Raw genomic sequence first — 23,276 nt, forward strand, 5'->3', positions numbered from 1 at the left:
TTATTTGTTCGCTGATTTCTTACCCTTTCCTAATAGCCTCTTTACATTTGTTTTCTTCCTAACAATGAACTTATTAGGTAAATACAAAAGATATCAATAGCTAGTAAGGTGCAAAATACATCCTTTATAGGTTCTCATTACACTGTGTGAATGTGCAGAACATAAAAAGTATCTTCTTTGCACAAAGTGCAAATAGTGTTAGATGCTATTTGCACCCCTAATTAAATACTACCATACAGTATAGGGGCATCACTTCAGGGTGTTTATTGTAGACACCCTACACCAACCCCTACCCCTAAACCTAACTCTTTCCTTCCCTGCTTTGTTGAAATACCATATGCATTCTACATGTATTTTATAGTTACAAGCCGCACATTCACAGAGTACTGAGAACCGATAAAGCATGTAATTTGCATCATACTAGCTATTGATATGTTTTGTTTTTAGCTAATAAATTCATTGTTATGACAGAAGCAAATGTAAAGGGGCTATAAAGCAAAAATAAGAAATCAGCCAATAAAGGCTTAATAAATATTTTATAATGCCAAACCAGTCCATAACTAGTCACTTACAAGGGTAATTATTAGTCATGAATTACCATCTAATTTCTGATCCATAAAATAAAGTGTTACCGGTTTGTCTTTACCTGTGGCTCGGCGTGCAGTTGAACATGCACCGCACGATGACTGGACAAAGATCTCTTCACCACACCCCTGTGCTGGAAATGATAGTAGTCTCCAAAGACCTGTGGACACAAACACACACAAACACACACACACACACACACACAAAGAAAGGTGATATATTAGAGTGCTATTCCAAAGGAGCCCTTTCCTACCCGCGGCACAAGGTCATATGTTCTAACAATCCAGAGGGAAACACACTCATTAACTCCAGCACCTGCACACAAGACCCGGCCACCTCTCTCTCCGAAACACACACAAAGACGCTGCAAAGTGCTGCAAAGGCACAGCAGCATACATTTTCTCTTATAATTCTAATACAAAATCCACAAAAGATTCAGTGTCACAAAAAACAAAAACACACACATATACCCCCTGAAGAGATATTCCTGCAGAGAGAGAGAGAGAGAAATTCTTTGAAAATGATCAAAGGCGGCTTTCCTTAATAACACACACATACATGCGGACATGTGTGAAAAATTTCTGTGGGATTTAAGGAACTTTGATTTTGCTTTTCAAGGGACAGCTCACTCAAAAATAAAAACTCTGCCATCATTTACTCCCCCTCATGTTGTTCCAAACCTGTATGACTTTCATTTTTTAAGGAAACACAAAAGGACAGAGGACGAATGACAGCCTTAGTCACCATTCACTTTCATTGTATGGAAAAATGATGCAATGAAAGTGAATGGTGACTGAGGCGAACATTCAGTCAAACATCTTCTTTTGTATTCAATGGAAGAAAGAAAGTAATACGAGTTTGGAATGACATGAGGGCGAGTAAATGATGACAGCATTTTATTTTCTGGGCAAACTATCCCTTTAAGAATGAAAAGGGAATGGAGATAAAAAGGGAGAGATCTGAGCTTCTTTTTTCAATTAATTTCATCGAGGAGAGCTGTGATTTTGTGTTTCCGCTCTATAAACCAGCACATAAATATAAAACATTTCATTGCGTCTGGACCGCCACACTCCATACACTGATGTGTGGGTAGATATGGCGCACTGCTGGGCAGTTCGTAACACTGTACTTTTAGCTTGTGTGTGTGTGAACTTGAAAAGAATCATGGCTCTATCATTACTTACCTTGTCTTATTCCCAGTAGAACACAGGAAGAAACTTCTAGTCACACAAATACCCACACACTTCTTTCAAAACTGTCTCAAGCAGGTGACGTCAATGAAGAAGTGCATTACCATACAGATTCTGCTCTATACACTCAAGCACCCCCTTCTTCTAAAATGACGTTCATTTATCACAAAGCTTCCCTGCTGGACTTCTTCTCCCCTGACACTTCACTACAGATGGACTTTCTCTTTTTCCTATCTGACTCTCTCCCACTGTATGTCCTTTAACTGTCTCCTCATGATCAATAACATGACCTCTGATGCCGCCGTCTACTTGTCTCTGTGAAACTACAGAGGGGTCCCCGGGGAATACACAAGGACAGAAAGTCTTTCCAAGATCGGCATGACTCTCGTTGGTAAATTGTGTAAAGGCATGTTTTGAACTCTCAAAGAAAACTCTCAGATGTTTCCTCTTTAGCAAGTAATTTTACATGTGTCTCTTTAGGAGTTTTAGAAGAGAGATCAACAATGTCACAAACTGGGATCTGATTTGCCAAGATACTTAATTCTTCAATCAAGAGTCTGAGATTTCAATATGAATGCAAATATCTTTCATTAGATTCTTCCAAGACCAAATGATCTGACCTATTCTATACACATTTATTTTATAGCTTCATATAAGACAATATATTTTATCTGAGTTGTGAGTTTGTAGTCTGAACTGAATGTGAGATAAAAAAAAATACTTCATAAGGAATAAATAGACAATAAAAAGACAACACGTCTTTTCTATTGCGTCGTCTTTGCTGGCTCCACACAGAAACAAACATCAAGTGCAACCTTTATAGTCTGATTCACAAAGAAATGACTCTTATGAATCAGTTTTTTTTAATGCATCAGTGATTTGAATGATTTAAATTAGTCTAACAGATTACTAATTTAATCCATCAGAGTTTTTGCTGAATTAACATCTGACAATGGCAATGTGTAGTGAATGATACACATTCATACGAGTTTTGTCATAATAAATTGTAAACAATACAATACAATTTAAATCATGCACATACTGTCGCTTTCACCTAAACTCAGGTTTAAAAATAAAACTGTGTGTACAAGTGCGTGTGTGAGAGAAAGTGTTCGCTTGCATATGAGTGCGTGAAAGAGAGGGACAGGGATGGTAAAGATGAGAAGAGAGACAGGGAGAAAGAGAGAGACAGAACAAAAAAAAAAAACGTTGATCATCAGAAGAAGTGAAAGCAAACATCATTATTCTCTTTTGGCCGAATTTGTAAACTCACATGCCAGAGATCTGAGAGACTCACTCACAGCTCTCTGTGCCAATTCTACCAGACGTGACACACAAAGAGAGACTTTGACTTTATAAGTCTAATGATGGTGTGGACACTTTAATTGGGCAGTCTGCTAAAAGTAATGTTCTCACACACACAAACACACATGAGCGCGTGAGCGCATACACACACACACACACACACACACACACACACACACACACACACACACACACACAGATTTTCAAGAAGTGAGGCTAGCAAAGTGCTGTGCTGCCATCCCTAATTACGGTCTTCTTAAAAAGAGCATAAAACCTGAAAAACATAAATATAAGTCAAGGTTTCATGCATGTAATATAACAAAATCTAGCTTTAAGGCCTTTGCACACCAAAGGCGTCATGAATATGAGATTGAATTACAGAGAAATGGCCCTTTCCCATAGAATGCTAAGCAAATGTTTCCGTTAGCATATTCACGCTTTTACAATAGGTGGAGCTAATCGACAAGCAATTTTACCACTGTACGGTAGTGCAAAGCACCTTCGAGCTGGTCCACCCTCCACCCATCAATGGGTGAGAAGAAATAACCACTTGACAAGTGTGCAAAACAAAAAAGAAAAGCAAACGATTCACTAGCGAGCAGATCGGAAAAAAAAAACGCATCTCTCTAACAGCTGCAACATGACAGTATTATCATGAATACACAGTCATTCCACAAAAAAATTGTGTAACGGTTAAAACATGTTATCATTTGCAACAATATTAGTTATATATGCCACTGTCACGCATACTGTATATATACTTGTGTTAAGTGCATATTTTTTAAATCACTGCATAATGCGCACTCATAATGACTGTTAAATGTTTAAAATAAATGTTTGACTGTATCTTATTGCCATGTACATCTACTTGTGTTATATATGCTCAAACCTGCATATTACTAATTAAACATGATGAAATTTAAACACTCCAAGAGTGCAAAAAATAAAACAGAGATCTCACACAACAAACGCATCTTCAGTCTGACCCAATATTAGATATTTTAATTCTGCTATCGACAGACGAGTATTTTTAACAAATACTAAAAATAGCACAGCAATAACAATTTTGGTTTTGGTATTCAAAGGCACACAGAGTGCACTGCAAGTCACAGCAAGAGTATTATTATTATACATATTTGGCAAAGAAAAACACTTAACATCCGTAAAGTTGTTTATTAAAAAAGGTGATTCAAATGCAAAGATGCAGCGATATATATTATATTAGAGATATAAGAGAACTCACACATGATTAAATGCAAAGGCCAAACAATGCAGCAATATGAAATAAATTATGAAGATCACATATTTTTTTAAAGGGAATGCAAGGCAGTGATGCAGCAATATCATTTACATGTTAAGAGAACCCATATGAGAAAAAAAAGTTTTTAAGGCATTTGATGCACACGAACTAGACATCCTCACTGCTGGTTCAGGATTTCTAACTCGAGTTACTTCAGCATTTAATGTCGGTTGTGAACAGCTTTCTGTGCTTTAGTACCACCAGTTGCTCTGATTCTGGTAACTGCAATGGCTTCTGACACGTGATCTAAAGCTTATACATTATTGGTCAGGGCATTTCTTCGCCGGGCGAAGCAAAAAAAAATCTACACACTCACCGTTAAAAAAGAACCTTCGTGTAATTCGCCATGAATGTTCGCTCCAGATGAGAATGGCTCTTTAGGAATCCATTGTTTCGATTCAAAAAGTTGACGAGGCGAGAAATCGTGCAGAAAATTTGCGTTTGGTATGCAGAGGTCTTAAAGGGGTAGTTCACCCAAAAATTTAAATTCTCTCATCATTTACTCACCCTCATGCTATCCCAGATGTGTATGACTTCCTTTCTTCTGCAGAACACAAATTAAGATTTTTAGAAAAATTTCAGCTCTGTAGGTCAGTACAATGCAAGTGAATTGGTGCCAAAATTTGTATGCACCAAATGGCAAATGCAGGCACCATAAAGTAATCCATATGACTCCTGTGGTTAAATCCATATCTTCAGAAGTGATATGAGAGGTGTGGATGAGAAACAAATCAATATTTAAGTAATTTTTCACTAGAAGTTCTTCTCCCAGCCCAGCAGGAGGCGATATGCAGAGAATATGAATCACCAAAAACACAAGTAGAAGAATGTGAAAGTGATCTGTATCTCATCCACACCTATCATACTGCTTCTGAAGATATGGATTTAACCACTGGAGTCTTATGGATTACTTTTATGCTGACATTTTTGAGCTTTAAAATGTTGGCACCCATTCACTTGCATTATATGGACCAAAAGAACTGAGAAATTCTTCTAAAAACCTTCATTTGTTTTCTGCAGAAGAAAGGAAGTCATACACATCTGGGATGGCATAAGGGTGAGTAAATGATAAGATAATTTTCATTTTTGTGTGAACTATCCCTTTAACATGACCATTTTCCACTTTCTCCCTAACACTTAGAATTACACAGACTGTTTTAGACAGGCCGTACTATTTCTACTTCTGTACCTTTAAGACGTATGTATGTAAAGCACCTCTGTTAAAATAGAGCGCAATAGTGCCTGCCCACTTTTTCAGCCTTCTTGGTTCCGGAAGTATTTTTCCCATTCATTCTGTCCAGGGATTTCAGAAAGTCCTTCATAAAAGAGTTCTAAGCCATGAACCAAACCAACCAGCTCCAAAGTTAATTACAACATTTCAAACTTTGATTTGAAGCAAAAATAGACAAAGGTATAAGAATGTGTACTTCTCTCATGAAGGCATGAACTACAGTCTTACACTGTGTCCTAACCAGATGCAATGCTGCGACACACGCTAAAAGGCATCTTTTCCATGTTAAAAACTCTACCATTTAGAGTTTTTGTCCTAACCAGCCGTGACGAGTGACAGGGCATTCTATTTTTGGAATAGTCTTTATTTCTGTGCTGCGCGAAAGGCAGCCCAGTCATGAAATGGGTCTAAAATCCTTCTCATAACAGTATATTAAAGCTGGCATCTAACTAGCCAGTTCAGAACAATTTGATTTTGGCTGAGGGTGTCACACATCTACCTCATGTTGTGCTTGAGGTCTCGCTCTCTTCAGTCCGAGGTCTGTCACACACACACTGATTCAGAATGGGGGAGGGATAATTCTGAATGTTTAATTTTATTGTCAATTACCATCATTTTAGTGTATGAATATCGCAGTGTTGCATCACACCTAGTGTGGACAGACAGAATCTTATCGCGTCGTGTTTGGTTAGAAAAAAAAAAGAAATCTTGCCCTGCTTGCTATATAGAGTTTGATAGGCTAATTTTGGCCAGCTTTTTAATGAATGTTCATTAAAATAATTTTATTATAAAACACAAACAAAACAAAACAACAAAACACACACACACACACACACACACACACACACACACACAAAACATCCATCACACTGCCCACCACAACTTGCTGAATGTTTGACTAGTTCAATTAGTGATAGCGAAATGATTAGTAGTAAATACTAATTGTTAAATGATTAGTTCAATAATAATAATTTTAAAAAAACATACGATGGTTCTTCAACACTACACCTTTAAGGAACTGCCATAACTCTTTATGCCAATTCCTTTACGCATTTAAATTTGACATCTTACGTAATAAATGACGTCATCACGTGATTTAGCTACTTTTAGCGACATTTTAGCAAGCCTTTGGAGACTTCCCATGATAAATAGTTGGCAACACTGGCTGCAGAAACTGAATACTGAAAAGATATTCACATGCCAACGTGAGTGTTTATTGCAACAGCAATACAATGACAATTTCTGAACGACCCATTTTTGCAGCTTAGTTTCCATAAATGGTCTGAGTCAGTCCAGTCAGCCCAACTGAAAACACACCTACAACTGAAGACAAAGAGACAGGAACTCATTTAAAACACACCAAGAAACCTTTCCTCACATAGCACGAAAAGAAGAGAGAGAGACAAAGAGGAAAATGCAAAAAGTTAATTCGTTTTACTCTTGTTTTTTGCATTATCACACTGGCAACATTTCTTGAATTGAATTTTTAATTCTCTGACTAGTTTATAAAGCTCTCTGCTCCAACAAGCATTCTTTTATTTTCATAGAACAATTATTTTTCTTAAACTGCTTTAAATGGATTTTTAGAAGAGACCTCATGCTTATGGGGTCAGTTGAGATGCTTTCGTTGAATTAGGCCACAGATTGTATTTATACAACCATGTACTGATTTATACAATCCAGAGCACTCCCAAAATGAGCACCACATCTCATTTGAAAAATATGTGACAGCTATTGATCATGTCACTCACTGCCATCATCAGTACAGTTGCATAATTGTTTTACGTAATACCACAAATCAATTTTTCATAATTGCAATCACAGTGAGTGGCAATGAATAGATTTATGTTAGATGCAGGGAGTTCTGGGAAATTATCAAAACAGCCGTTGCTTCCCTACTGGGCTCCAAAGTAAGCGATTGAGCTATTGATGTTCTACAACTAAATTAAATTCAGAGGAAGGTGGCACACCTTAGGATTACAAAAATGGAGAAGAAATGACCATCGATCAATAGGAATCTTATCAAACATCCTTTTCAAAACCACGGTTTTTGGTGAATGAAGGGAGTCAAGCCCTGAGTGAGGGACGAAGATGAATTTTGGCAGTGTATCAGTGGTGTTCGTTCTTATGAAACAAAATTGTGTTACTTACCAATGTTCAAGGGGAACCTTTTCGTATAAGCCCACTAGGGCTGGGCGATAGGACGATGTAATCGGATATCGACGACGTCTTACAAAGATCCCGTTGCCGACTGCAAACAGACGATGATCGACAATTTCTTGAAATGGCAAAACCATGGATCTGGGAGGTCGGCAAATATATTAAACAGTGGCCAGTGTGTGAAACTAGCACCAGCCAAATGCGATGAGGCTGAATCCAGTTCGCAAGCTCCTCATCCAAATGCAGGTATTTCATGCCGGTAATTTGTACCCACAACAGGCGGGCGACGTCTCGGAGTGACACATGACAAGAAATGCTGTTAGTCACAAAGACAAACGCTTGAAGAAACACAGTTTATAATATTTTTTAAGAACATGCAAAAGAAAAGCTGTCAATGCTTGTGTCTGATTCGCTGTTTGTTCAGAGTCGTGCAGGACGAGCCTGTCTCGTGGAACAAGCGCATGTAAAGAGTTTTCACTTTTCATCTGAAAACTGTTTGCAAGAATAATGTCATCTATGAGAATGCTGAAAATTATCTCTGATTATCTCGGGAGGTGCTGTGAGTTCAATTCGCTCTATTTCCTCATGGTTGGCATGCATTGCGGATTCCGTGATGCAGATGGAGCCGTTGGAGATGGTAAATGTTTAGAATTGGAGAGGTGGTTAAATAAGATTTTTTGATCATTTCGTTGTTTTATTGCTTTTTCCGTTTAAAGTTCAATTTGACTTTAAAAATGTCTTTTGTTTATGTTTTTGTGTTTCAATAAATGAATTAAATTTTTAAAGCAAAATCAATAAAGCAAAAAAATTCACCTGATTCTTTGTTTGTTCAAAGACGTGAAGCACGAGCCTGTCATGTGGAACAAGCACATGTAAAGAGTTTCACTCTTTTTTCTCTGTTTCATTCATCTGAAAACTGTTTGCAAGAATAATGTCGTCTATAAGAATGCTGCAAATTATCTCAGATCATCTAAGGAGGTGCTGTTAGTTTAGTTTGTGTTATTTCCACTCAGTTGGAATGCATTGTGAATGCAACTCTGCAGGTTCAGTAATATATATCACATTCACCTTGAGCCTAAAATTGAGTTTTGTTTTATTTTCTTTAGGCAGCATTGACTGCATTACCAAAACATAATACAAACACAAATTCAATAAGAACACACATTTGGCAGCTTTATTTTGGGAACACAAGGTAATTTATTAGGCTTATTTATTTTGATTATCATTGTCTTTACATTTATAATTGTGTTTAGTTCTTAATCTGTAGGCTATTAGTAATTTTCCATCTGTGTTGATGAATGCTTGTGTGATGGCAAATGGAGCCATTGGAGACGGTAAATGTTTGGATTTGGGGAGGTGGTTATATATTATTTTTTTTGTCATTTTGTTATTTTATTGCTTTTTTCATTTATTTTAAATTGCAGTCTGAATGTCTTTTGTTTATGTTTTTCATGTTTCAATAAATGAATTACATTTTTAAAGCAAAAAATTCACAGACCCTTGGCAGGGGGGGTTGACAATGTTATCGGATATCGCAATATTTTTAAGGCAATTATTGCAAAAATATTTTGTACATATCGCCCAGCCCTAAAGCCTCCCAATCACAATATTAAGTTTGTTTTAAACAAACTATTAATCTCATTCGTTCGATTAATCGTGCGCATTCGTTGTTGCATTGTTTTGACAACCTTATGCAACGTCACAACATTTATTTCCATCCAGAGTTGCATTAATTTTTGGCCGAGATCTTGTATTGATAATGGGAGAGTCGAACCACTCCATAAAGTCTTCTCCAGCACATCCCAAAGACTTTCAGTGGGGTTATGGTCAGGACTCTGTGGTGGTCAATTCATGTGTGAAAATGATTCCTTATTTGGAATAGGGTAAATCTGGACTCATCCAAATGACCTTTTTCCATCGCTCCACAGTCCAATCTTTATGCTTCCAAGCAAACTGAAGAAGTGTTTTCTGATTAATCTCACTAACAAGTAGGGGTGTAATGATCCATAGATTGATGCATCGATCCAATAACCAATGATCCAATGTTATCTATACAATGCATAAATATCTATACTGACATTTTTTTTTAAGATGCACATTTATTTTAATACTCTCATGTCAGCCACGTCCGTACGCATTTCCGTCAGGCGATGAAGCAACCTTATTACATTCATTTCACTTTATGAGCGCTAAATACACTTTTCATGTGGGACAAGGATGTGTGCAGGGTCTGTGAAGACAAATTGCGCTCTGCTATCCATGTGCGCGTCAACCGGGCTTCCGGCAAAACGCAAGCTCCAGACCAGTAACAGGATCAGTGCGAGTGCATCAACTGGGCACTTCTTAAAATGCGAGCTCTCGTGACAAACGCAGACAATTAGCTGTAATCAAACGATTGATGATCACTTGTGTGTGACGTTATTTTTTTATATTATTACCTGTATAATTTTTTTCAGCATCTGAAGTAGCTTATTTTGTTTTTAATGTCCCAATGTGCATACTAAATAAGTATTCAAGTATACTTTTCAGAGAGCTCAATAAAATATTCAAATTATATTTTGGCTGCATTTGAGGGCAACATTTTTTTATTGATTGTGTAAAATAGGCGCATAATATCAGAATATCGATCGCAGGGCCCTGAATCGAATCAAATCAAAATCGTATCGCAGCAGACTTTGAAGTATAGGCAAATATCACATCACAGTCCCAGAGAATCGATATAAGATTGTCTCGTGATGAAACGTCCGATTTACACCCCTACTAACAAGTGGCTTTCTTGTGGCCACGCAGCTGTTTAGTCCCAATCCTGTGAAGTCTCATCACAATGTGTGTGTGGAAATGCTCTTAATTTCACTATTAAACATAGACCTGAGATCTACTGTTGATTTTTTGTGATGTTTTAGTGATCTCTGATCACGATCATTCAAGAATTTTTTCCGACCACATTTCTTCCACAAAGCTGACGGTTCACCACTATCCTTCCAGGTTTTAATAATGCGTTGGACAATTCTTAACCCAATTTCAGTGATTTCAGCAATCTCCTTTGTTGTTTTCTTTGCTTAATGCAGGCCAATAATTTGGCCCTTCTGAAACACAGTAACATCTTTTTCACGAGCACAGGATCCGTCTTCTGACGTTGTTTAAGAAATGAGAAGCTACGCACAGCATCAGTTAGGGTTAAAAAATTGTTGCCAGCTGAAACATATTAATCACTGCAATAATGATCCAATCATAGGCTCTTAAGTATCTGCTAATTTAAATCCAAATGGTGACCTTTTTTTTTTTGGCCAGGCAGTGTACTTCCATTTAATCTGTTCATTCTATTTGAATAATTACCATCTAGTTGTCAACATCAACTAATATTTGTAGTGCTGGGTATTACCATTGATTTCCCAATTTAATTTGATTCTACTCTGAAATTAATATTACTATTAAGTAAATTGAAGCATTTGGTTACATTATATTTTGTGATTTCTCATATCTGGTTAACTTACTAAATATATAACATCCATACATCCCACACTTTTGGGCTATAGCAGGTGAGAAGGCTTTCCAGACAGATAACAGCATAAGTGAGATTGGCCGATAGGAGGGGAAATATGGAACAGGAAGCGATAGTGTTACTCACTTAGGCTAGTTTATTCTGAATGGCAGGAGTCAGCGGTCACGGGATTTAGTGCGAGAGCACGACACTGAACTGATGTGGAGGAAGATAAGTGGAGTGCCTTTCAGTGCCCAACGATGGTGCGATGATAAGCCACTCGGCAACATCTGCACGATGGATGGCATACTAAAAATAATGTTCAGTGAATATACAAATAAAGATCACAATATATGTATTGTGACTATATCAGATGTTATTAATAAAAAAACAAGAACTGGTTCCAAAGGCATTTTTTGCCCCCTTATTTTGAATTATTATTAATTATTATTTTTGTCAATTTCTGTGGCATTTTTGCCCCGAGCCCCCCATTAATTTCTGACCCTGCATGGCCTATACTACATACATTATGTTCCTAATAAAGTGCCCAACATGGTTTTCTGCTGTTATAGCCCATCCGCCTCAAGGTTCGACGTGTTGTGCATTCTGAGATGCTGTTCTGCTCACTACAATTGTACAGAGTGGTTATCTGAGTTACTGTAGCCTTTCTGTCAGATCGAACCAGTCTGGCCATTCTCCACTGACATCTCTCATCAATAAGGCGTTTCCGTCCGCAGAACTGCCACTCACTGGATGTTTTTGTTTTTGGCACCATTCTGAGTAAACTCTAGAGACTGTTGTGCTTGAATATCCCAGGAGATCAGCAGTTACAGAAATCTTCAAACCAGCCCATTTGGCAACAACAACCATGTCACAGTTGAAATCACTGATTTCAAATTTTTTCCCCATTCTGATGGTTGATGTGAACATTAACTGAAGCTCCTAACTAGGGCTGTAATGATTAATTGACGTTATCGACAACGTCGACAATAAACAGGGATCAGTTTTAGGACCTCTGCTTTTCTCCTTATACATGCTTCCCCTGGGAGATATTATCAGGAATCATGGAATAAGCTTCCACTGTTATGACGATGATACCCAACTTTATATTTCTTCTAAATTCACAATTCTCCAAATTAACAGAATGTATCAATGAAATCAAAGATTGGATGGCCAGAAATTTCCTTCTACTAAATTCTGACAAAACAGAGGTAATGATTGGACCAAAAACCTACTTTGATTCCCGACGGATGTACTGCTACGTCGTCTTCTACGGCAAAGAACTTATGTGTTATATTTGATACCAATCTGTACTTTGAAAATCAAATTTCCAATGTTTGTAGAACAACATTCTTCCACCTGAGAAATATTGCTAAATTACTTCACATGCTCTCTGTTGCTGATGCCAAAAAACTAATTCATGCTTTCATGACATCAAGACTAGATATTTGTAATGCATTACTGGGAGGATGTCCAGCAAGTTCAATTAATAAACTTAAATTGGTTCAAAATGCAGCTGCCAGAGTGCTGACTAGAACCAAGAAATATGATCATATTAGCCCCATTCTATCATCGTTACATTGGCTTCCTGTTAAATTTTGTATTAATTTTAAAATTCTGTTAACTACATACAAAGCTTTGAATGGTCTAGCTCCACAGTAACAGCTAGTGACCTTCTGACATGCTATATTCCATCACGTTCATTACAATCACTCAATTCTGGCTCGTTAATAATTCCAAGTACAGGTGCATCTCAATAAATTAGAATGTCGTGGAAAAGTTCATTTATTTCAGTAATTCAACTCAAACTGTGAAACTCGTGTATTAAATAAATTCAATGCACACAGACTGAAGTAGTTTAAGTCTTTGGTTCTTTTAATTGTGATGATTTTGGCTCACATTTAACAAAAACCCACCAATTCACTATCTCAAAAAATTTGAATACATCATAAGACCAATAAAAAAAAAATTTTAGTGAATTGTTGGCCTTCTGAAAAGTATGTTCATTTACTGTATATGTACTCAATACTTGGTAGGGGCTCCTTTTGCTTTAATTACTGCCTCAATTCGGCGTGGCATGGAGGTGATCAGTTTGTGGCACTGCTGAGGTGGTATGGAAGCCCAGGTTTCTTTGACAGTGGCCTTCAGCTCATCTGCATTTTTTGGTCTCTTGTTTCTCATTTTCCTCTTGACAATACCCCATAGATTCTCTAAGGGGTTCAGGTCTGGTGAGTTTACTGGCCAGTCAAGCACACCAACACCATGGTCAACTTAACCATGTTAAGTTTCACAGACTGTGGAAACTTAACACTGGACTTCAAGCAACTTGGGCTATGAGCTTCTCCACCCTTCCTCCAGACTCTAGGACCTTGGTTTCCAAATGAAATACAAAACTTGCTCTCATCTGAAAAGAGGACTTTGGACCACTGGGCAACAGTCCAGTTCTTCTTCTCCTTAGCCCAGGTAAGACGCCTCTGACATTGTCTGTGGTTCAGGAGTGGCTTAACAAGAGGAATACGACAACTGTAGCCAAATTCCTTGACACGTGTGTGTGTGTGTGGTGGCTCTTGATGCCTTGACCCCAGCCTCAGTCCATTCCTTGTGAAGTTCACCCAAATTCTTGAATCGATTTTGCTTGACAATCATAAGGCTGCGGTTCTCTCGGTTGGTTGTGCATCTTTTTCTTCCACACTTTTTCCTTCCACTCAACTTTCTGTTAACATGCTTGGATACAGCACTCTGTGAACAGCCAGCTTCTTTGGCAATGAATGTTTGTAGCTTACCCTCCTTGTGAAGGGTGTCAATGATTGTCTTCTGGACAACTGTCAGATCAGCAGTCTTCCCCATGATTGTGTAGTCTAGTGAACCAAACTGAGAGACCATTTTGAAGGCTCAGGAAACCTTTGCAGGTGTTTTGAGTTGATTAGCTGATTGGCATGTCACCATATTCTAATTTTTTGAGATAGTGAATTGGTGGGTTTTTGTTAAATGTGAGCCAAAATCATCACAATTAAAAGAACCAAAGACTTAAACTACTTCAGTCTGTGTGCACTGAATTTATTTAATACACGAGTTTTACAATTTGAGTTGAATTACTGAAATAAATGAACTTTTCCACAACATTCTAATTTATTGAGATGCACCTGTATATCAAAATCTACAAAAGGAGGTAGATCCTTTTCATACTTGGCTCCTAAACTATGAAATAGTCTCCCTAACACTGTTCGGGATGCAGACACACTCACTCAGTTTAAGTCTAGACTAAAGACTCATCTATTTAGCAGGCATACACCTAATTTATCCTTCAACTCACAATTAGGCTGCTTTAGTTAGGTCTGCCGGAACCAGAAACATCCATCATGATCTATAAATCTGCATAAAATTGAATGGCTCTACGTTAATATTTTTTTTTTTGTTTCCATGTCTCAACCTTGGGATTCATATCCCGAGGTTACCAGAGCCAGCCAGATCCAGCTCCATTCCTGCTTGGTGTCGGATTCCACTGCTACATGTTGCTGAAAGATGACATCACTTCAGTCTTTTGACTTCAGAGGATGAACTGATGCCAACTTCAGTGGCGAATGATCAGACTCCGGTTGCTGCCATCTCACATGACGCTGAAAATGCATTTGTTATGGTAGAATGGGATTATCTTTTTAAGATTTTGGAATTGTATGGGTTCGGGAATACTTTTATTGGATGGATTAATTTACTTTATAGATATCCGGTAGTGGCGGTACAAACAAATGGATTAATTTCAAATTATTTTACTCTGGATCAGGGACCCGGCAGGGTTGCACTCTTTCCCCATTATTGTTCTGTCTTGCCCTGGAACAATTAGCCAACAATTTTCCAGGGGTTGTGGCAGGAGTTGTGGCACATAAGCTTTTGCTTTTCACAGATGATATTTTATTATTCGTCTCCGACCCTACTAGATCTATGCCTTGCCTCCACAGAATTATTAATTCCTTTTCTAAGTTCTCAGGATACAGAGTTAATTGGTCTAAATCCAAAGCTTTGGCTCTGACAGCGTATTGCCCTGTAACAGCTTTTCAGCCAGGCACCTTCCAGTGGCCCAAACAGGACATTAAGTATTTGGGCATTTTATTTCCATCAAGTTTGAGTGACTTAATTAGAGTTAATTTTGATCCTTTAATAAAAAGGTTTTTGAGTGATGTGGACAGGTGGGCTTCTTTACATTTGTCTATGATTGGGAAGGTTAATGTTATAAAAATGAATTGTATTTCAAAATTCAACTACTTACTACAGTCTCTCTCCATTGAAGTTCCTCTCACTTACTCTAAACAATTTGATAGTATAGCAAAATCCTTTATTTGGAATGGTAAACTTTCTCAGATGCATTTTAATATGTTACACAGGCCAGTTGACAAAGATGGGTTAGGTCTCCCCAAGATTTTATTTTACTATTATGCTTTTGGTCTCAGACGTTTGGCACATTGGTCGCTCCCACCAGAGAGGGCCCCTCCCTGGTTCTGCATTGAACAAGAGGCCCTTGCCCCTATTTCACCATTACAAAGTCTTTCTACCAAATTGCCCAGAAAGGTAAAATCTCATCCCGTCATTTCGCACTTGCAATCAGTGTGGTCAAAATTTTCCAACATGTTCAGTTTGGATATTTATCTGAATTTTGCCTCAAGCATAAGGTTGAACCCTAAATTATGCATTGATAAGTCCCCCTTTTGGATGGAGTGGATTGAGAGGGGTGTTGCTATGCTTGGGAGTTCTTTTGATAATATTATACAGCAATTTGGGATTCCGAGGTCTCAATTCTTCAGATATTTACAGTTGCACCATTTAGTATGTACTGTCTTTGGTAGTATACAGCCCCCTAAAATGGCAGAAACCATTAGTGTGAAGATTGCTGCTTTTGGGAAGGGTCACAAAACATTGGTGCACTATTCTTTACTGATTCAGAGTCTTGGCGACAGAGCTTTATCATCTCTCAAGGGGTTATGGGAAAAGGATTTGAATGTGGCACTGGAGGATGGGGAGTGGGAAAGGATTCTAAAAAAATTCAAATCTATGTCCAGAGATGCTAAGGTACGTCTTATGCAATTTAAGATCATACATAGTTTCTATTGGACCCCCTCTAGGTTGTATAAACTTGGTTTAATAGATACACCTACCTGTTGGAGATGCCAGTTGGAAGATGGGAACATAGCCCATGCCTTTTGGTTCTGTGCGAAAATTCAGGAGATCTGGTTGGAAGTCCAGAACTTCATCAGTGCGGTCTTGGACACTAATGTTACTCTCTGCCCAAGACTGTGTATTTTGAGGGATGGGACAATCATTGATATAAATGACAAATATATATATAAAAAGTGGATTCTATCCAGTGTGATGATTGGGAGGCAAATAATTCTTAGGGGTTGGAAGGCAGCTGGTTCTCCCTCCATTCAGGAGTGGTGCACTGAATTGGGCAAGGTTGCGACTTTTGAGGAAATGACGCATAGATGGCTGGGTAACATGGAGGCATATAGGACAAAATTGGGCAGATATGTGGCCTTCCTGGAGGGTTTCAACAACAGTTAGGGGAGAGTGACAATGTTGTTTTGTTGTATGTAGTCATTTGAATAGTGTGTTTGTTCTTTATTTGTATTTATATTGACCACTGGGGGTGGGGGATATAAATGATTCCATGTATTTACATTCTGTTTGTCCTAATTTTGTGTGTATATATACACATACATACATACATATATATATATATATATATATATTTTTTTTTTTTAATGTATGGAATCAATAAAACATTTTAATGACAAAAATAAAAATAAAAATAAAAAATAGGCCCTATTTAAAATATTTAATTTTATTTATACATTATTATACATTGCTGTAGTTACCTTATTTTCCCTGATGTTTAAACTTTTATTAACTGTTGCACACATTCTGGCCAACTTTTTGTTTTCATTGATTTTGTTGCTCTAAATAAACATTTCAAGCATTAAAAAAACAAAACAAAACAAAAAAAAAACAATGGACCTTAACACTTAATTAATTTACAAATTTAAAACTATGACTTGCACTGCACATAACTAACTAATATTGATATTATATTCATGCTATAAAGCCAGAGGGGCACTGGCCCCCACAGTGAGCCTGGTTTCTTGCAAGGTTATTTTTCTCCATTAAACATCATCTTATGGAGTTTTGTGTTCCATGCCACAGTCTCACAGGGGTTCTAAATACAATTATTATTTAATTATTCAATTTCTATACACAATTTACAATTATATTTAATCAAACTACACAATGATCACTCTAAGACTTTATAGATATTACAGTTTCATTTTTTGTTAATGCTTGATTTCCTGTAAAGCTGCTTTGAAACGATGTGTGTTGTGAAAAGCGCTATACAAATAAAAATGACTTGACTTAATCCACTGCTCTCTATTTTGTTTTTCTTCTGGAAAGTCATTCAAATGTAATAGTGGATGTTTTCTTTTGCTCTTGGAGCAACTGGGTATGTGAAAATAACATTTGCTGTTGTGGTCTCCCATTCGCAGCTGTCAAAGTTTACCCTGCAATCATTAACTTCCACGTTCCAAAACCTGGAGTGTGAAAAAGGTCTATTACAACCGCTTCAGTCTCTCTCTCCTGGTAAACAGCAGCACGAGTGCAGATCAAACACACACACCGGTTTGATCACACGGCTCAGGGACGTGATCTAATCATAAGTGTGAATTTTGCGAAGGTACAGCCACCATGCATTTGCACTTGGAAAAAAAATTAAAGGAATGCAACAGAAACGGTAAATCTGTAAATATTAAGATAAAGCATTTAGGTTAAATTAAGTGGCACTACCCATGTGTATTCTGCAGAGGCAGTGGGAAGGTGTTTAATAAGGTTGCTGGTTTTTCCACCTTGAAATCTGTCGACATTCATGGCAGTGTTTTCCCGGTCTCATCAGGCAAAACCCAAAACAATTCCAAATCTTGCTACGTGAATTGTGTTGTGTAAAAAGCATCTCATTCTCCAAAGTTTTACTTTAATTCATATTAACCATTAGGAGATACGACCGCCAAATTAACACACTCGGATTCAGACGTGTGTCTGAAGCATGGGAAAACCACACATTGTAAAATAAACAATACCATGTAAGGGGCAAATTCTAAACAGCATTTTGCGCTCTTAAAGAGCACTGCGTGAAGGAGATGCCACTTGAAAACACTATATATATTTTTAATGTTATGGCAGACACAGATATGATTCAAATGAAGGTTTTAGCTAAAAAATAATATTTACAACCACACATACAACATAACTTACGGTACTACCGTATTAACGGTACTACCATTTAAAAAATACTGTGGCACAGCCAGTATTTTGAAGCTTCAGTATTGCAATACTACCGTAGCACCAGTCTACCATGCAACCCTACCATATGCGATATTTGATATGGTCTAATTCATCATATTCACTAAAGAACTGATTTGAAACAACTCAAACTTCCCAACTCTAACAGTATTTTTGCTTCTGATGTTTTAAACCAGAGACGCTACTAAAATATCAGTCTTAACCCTTTCATACAAAGTCTTTATGAATTTAATGGCCAATTAAAAAGAGTTTTGCAATTATACAATATTCTAAAAATTTGATAATTGTATATAATAAACAAAGTAACATGGTGTATATTGAAAGTACAGTATTTTATGTTGCCCAGGCCTAGGCTGGAGGGATAGTTTAAGTTCAAGTCAGGTCTACGAAGACCAAGCCAATCCTGTCCACCCTTTTCCACACCCTTCATACATTATTTGAGCACATGGTAAACATGTGAAATGCATTTCATCAAGCAGACAGGCAGCAGCAGTTCCAGGAAAAATAATTGAATGTGTGCATGGTTTTTATTGATTATTGATGGATTTCTGTACAAGAGTATGTGTATGAATGTGTTTGTTAATGTTATTGTAAAATTACCAAAGCAAGCACATCCACATCCTTTAACAACATGCCGATGACTTTTGATTGACACTAAATTATGATGTTTATTAACTGAGATACATACACATACATGCATGTGTGTGTGAGACAACCAGAAATAACACAGCAGCGTAAACTGCAGCAGCTAACTTCAAGAAGATCCATCTGGATGAATTTTTAAACCTCCCAGTGGGCTGAAGAATATGTTCACTAAATTAATATACGCTGCATATATTCTCCGGTCCGACGATGCATGGAATATGAATCTGCTGGCAACGCTTCTTGCGTTTTTTTCTCTTAAAGAATTCAACGCTCTTTTTGTTATACACATAGATATGAGAGCAGTTCTATAGTCTCTGACAGAGGTGATGGAACGGTATTTCTGTCTTAACTCCACAGTCACGAAGGCCAGCATAAATCTAACTAGGATGAGAGAGAATTTTATTCAATCTTATTCAACCATAAAGCTTAGTTTTTCCCATAATATTTAATTTCTCATATATAAAACAGGTTAGGAAGGGGAGTATAAGAGAGAGTGGATGGAAATTAAAGCAGATAGGTTTGTTGTAGTTGGGTATATACACATTTTTACTAACAAAGTCTCGTTGAAATTCAGTGACTGTGCCCTTCAAAAATGAAAGGTGGGAGATTTGAAAAATCACTATTACACAGGTGGTTTTAATATTGCTCCCCTGCTAAGCGACTTCCTTCTTAAAAGGGTTTTCACATATACTCACTTTTCCCAACCACAACAGTAGGATATGAGGTCATCTAATGTGAATGCTTGCAACATTCACTGATGCTTTCTCTCTCTCTCTCTCTCTAATACAGCTAGGGAAACAAATCGAAATAATAACTGGAAGAAAAACCAACTGGTTTATTATTTGTGATAAAGATGTTAGATTGAAATTTACATGACTGTTGAAGTAAAAAAAACTCTTTAATTTTTTCTAATGTTTGATAGGTCTAACTTTACTTTAGACTTACTTTGTTTTAAGTCAAAGGAGCCTGTACATTGTGATGTGTGAATTGTGATATATATCGTTATCAACAACCAATGTTTGTTCAGTGTTTCCAGAATTCTGTTTTGTGGGGGAGTACATACTAAACAAAATTTTCTTTAACATGTTTTATTATTTTATTTAAATACCACTTATTGCAAAAAACAAAGTTTATACAAGTTAAGCTCAATCAACAGCATTTGTGGCATAATGCTGATTACCACAAAAATTAATTTAGACCTAAAAACGTTTTTCCCAATTTATGTGAAAATGACAATGAATAAAAAATAAATATTACATGTTCTTAGGCATGCCAACCCTTATACATATTGTGGCTATTATTATTTCTGGAGTTTTTACAAAGTGTGTGGTCTCCCAAAAACTCATGTCCATTTTTGTCACATCCGTAATGTGTTTTTTTTTGTGTGTTTCACCGAGGTAAGAAGGTCAAACAGGTTTGGTTGGAACAACATGAGAATCAATCATTGAAGGCATAATGTTATTTTTTGGGTGAAATTTCCCTTTAAGTCAAAGAATATTTCCATTTTCGAGCTAGCATCAAATTGGGCCTGGCTGAACAAGAATAATTAATCCACCTCAAGGGCAGTTGGACCATGCAAGGTCATCGGCAACACCTCACAATCTAAAGGCAGATGAAGCCAAAGGCAGAGAGAGAGAGAGAGAGAGAGAGAGAGAGAGAGAGAGAGAGAGAGAGAGAAGAGGGTCATTACCTGGGAAACGGAGACAGAACTAATGACATAGAGAGAGAATTTCCAAGTTCGGAGCAAGAACACACACACACACACACACACACACACACGAAAGGAAAATTATTTGCACTCTGCTCAGCTTCACTGAGATGTGAGGGAGTTTTGGAAGCACACAAACACACGTGCACACACACACACTAATCTCTCAATGTATTATTCATAAGTACTCATTATTACTGTCATTAAAATCTGCTTTTGATTAATTAAAAGGATCAGTAGACCAGTGAGATCTTCCCAAACTTCTGCACCCCTGCTGACAGGGTGACTGAACTAATCCGGTAAAACAACTCATTATATCAAGCGGATCTACCATCAGGGAATTCCACGTGAGAGAACGAAAACTTACCATTAAGGCTTTTAATGTTTATCAACAGGTTTATATGTCTGATAATATAAAAGACATCCAGCATTAGGATTATCATGCAAGGACATTTAAATAAATAAGGTGCCAAGACTTGTGAGTGCACAGACTCATCCTGGCCTTGTCCAAAATCGTGCAGTTGATGTGGACTTGCCGTTTCACGGCCTTCGTTTGTGCTTATCCATGAAGCCCATGTACGGTCTGTAGGATGGCCCATTTTCATTTAATAATTCAGACAGGGGCTCAAAAGTGCCCATTATATAGCCTCGATGCGCCCTTTGCACAGCCTGCACTGGTGTGGACTATTAGTCTATTAGTCCAGTCTACATGACATTAAACCACCAAAATATAGACCTGGAGGAGGACTACAGGGGCTAAGGGTGGCATATGGTACATGGCAATACAGTGTGACATTGTAAGGGATGGGAATTTAATGGCTCCGATTCCTCTTCACAAATTCAGTCCCATTAACGATTATTGTAGTACTTTTTAGGAAGAACTATTTTGATATTAAAATGCTATTCTTATTGCATTTTCTGCCCTCAGCAGCCTGTTGCCACATGATGAGATCATTTGAGATTTCGAAACAAATGAATCAAATCTTAATTTTAATACAATTCTTGTAAAAGTCATGTTTACAGAGACTTTTGGGGGTGTAAATGCAATCCAATAATTGATCTTAACTATATATTACATAAAACTTCTAAACAAACAAAAAATGTGCTAACAAATTTCAAGCATTCATTTATTCTTTTATAAAATTCCATTGATTACAACCAGCGCAAGTGGGTCTCATGGAATACGCTCCTATGACAAGTTCTCACTAGTTCTCAACAGTGTTGTCTATGAACGCTGTATATGATCTCAGACTATCTCAGGATACATAGGCAAATGACATGCAACAAAATTGGGACTACCAGTTAACTGTCATGTGTGTCGTCATAATTCAGAACAGCCTCAGAAATGGTTCTTGAACAAGTTTCTCTTCTGTGCTTGTCTACTCTTTAGCCTCCATTTGTATGTTAATAATAATGATAATATTATATAATAAAAACGATAATTATTATTAATGATATGGTATTATGTTATATTGTAATATGTTATAGTCTAAAATAACACAACACACACATATATATATATATATATATATATATATATATATATATATATATATATATATATATATATATATATATATATATTTACATTTACTCATTTGGCAGATGCTTTTATCCAAAGCGACTTACAAAAGAGGAATACATTATAAGCGAATAATCTTAAGGAGACAGTGGTACGAAAAGTGCTGTATTACAAAGTTTCACTAGCATCAGAATAGTAGCGTTCAAGACAGATTAAAGTGCAACAAGAATTTATTTATTTATTTATTTATTTTTTATTTAGTGATTGGTTAAGTGCTCATCAAAAAGATGTGTTTTTAGCCATTTTTTGTGACTTGGACACCTCACCTCTCCAGGCTACCTTGAAGGACCTACCTAAGAGATAGGAATGAAACCAGTCAAGCATACGCATACACACACACACACACACACACACACACATATATATATATATATATATATATATATATATATATATATATATATATATATATATATATATATATATATATACACAGGGTTGGGAGGGTTACTTTTGTGTATTCCACTACAGATTACAGAATACATGCTGTAAAATGTAATTTGTAACGTATTCCGTTAGATTACTCAAGGTCAGTAACATATTCTAAATACTTTGGATTACTTCAGCACTGGTAGATTTTTTAACTTGTTTTGACTATACATTTACATTTTACATTTATGCATTTTGGCAGACGCTTTTATCCAAAGCAACTTACAGTGCACTTATTACAGGGACAATCCCCCTGGAGCAACCTGGAGTTAAGTGCCTTGCTCATGGACACAATGGTGGTGGCTGTGGGGATCGAACC

At 37.0% G+C, this 23,276-nt stretch overlaps 1 protein-coding gene across 3 annotated transcripts in view; it reads right to left on the reverse strand.

The window, feature by feature from the left end:
* LOC127435898 (furin-like) overlaps positions 1-23,276 on the reverse strand; it is a 149,324-nt gene that overhangs the window by 64,947 nt on the left and 61,101 nt on the right. For all 3 annotated transcript variants that reach the window (XM_051689689.1, XM_051689690.1, XM_051689691.1), the window contains exon 3: positions 647-745. In XM_051689689.1, coding sequence (XP_051545649.1) covers positions 647-745 — 99 coding nt within the window. The remainder of the gene's footprint in view (positions 1-646; positions 746-23,276) is intronic.

Source organism: Myxocyprinus asiaticus, chromosome 46, assembly GCF_019703515.2.
Source record: "Myxocyprinus asiaticus isolate MX2 ecotype Aquarium Trade chromosome 46, UBuf_Myxa_2, whole genome shotgun sequence".
NCBI lineage: Eukaryota > Metazoa > Chordata > Actinopteri > Cypriniformes > Catostomidae > Myxocyprinus > Myxocyprinus asiaticus.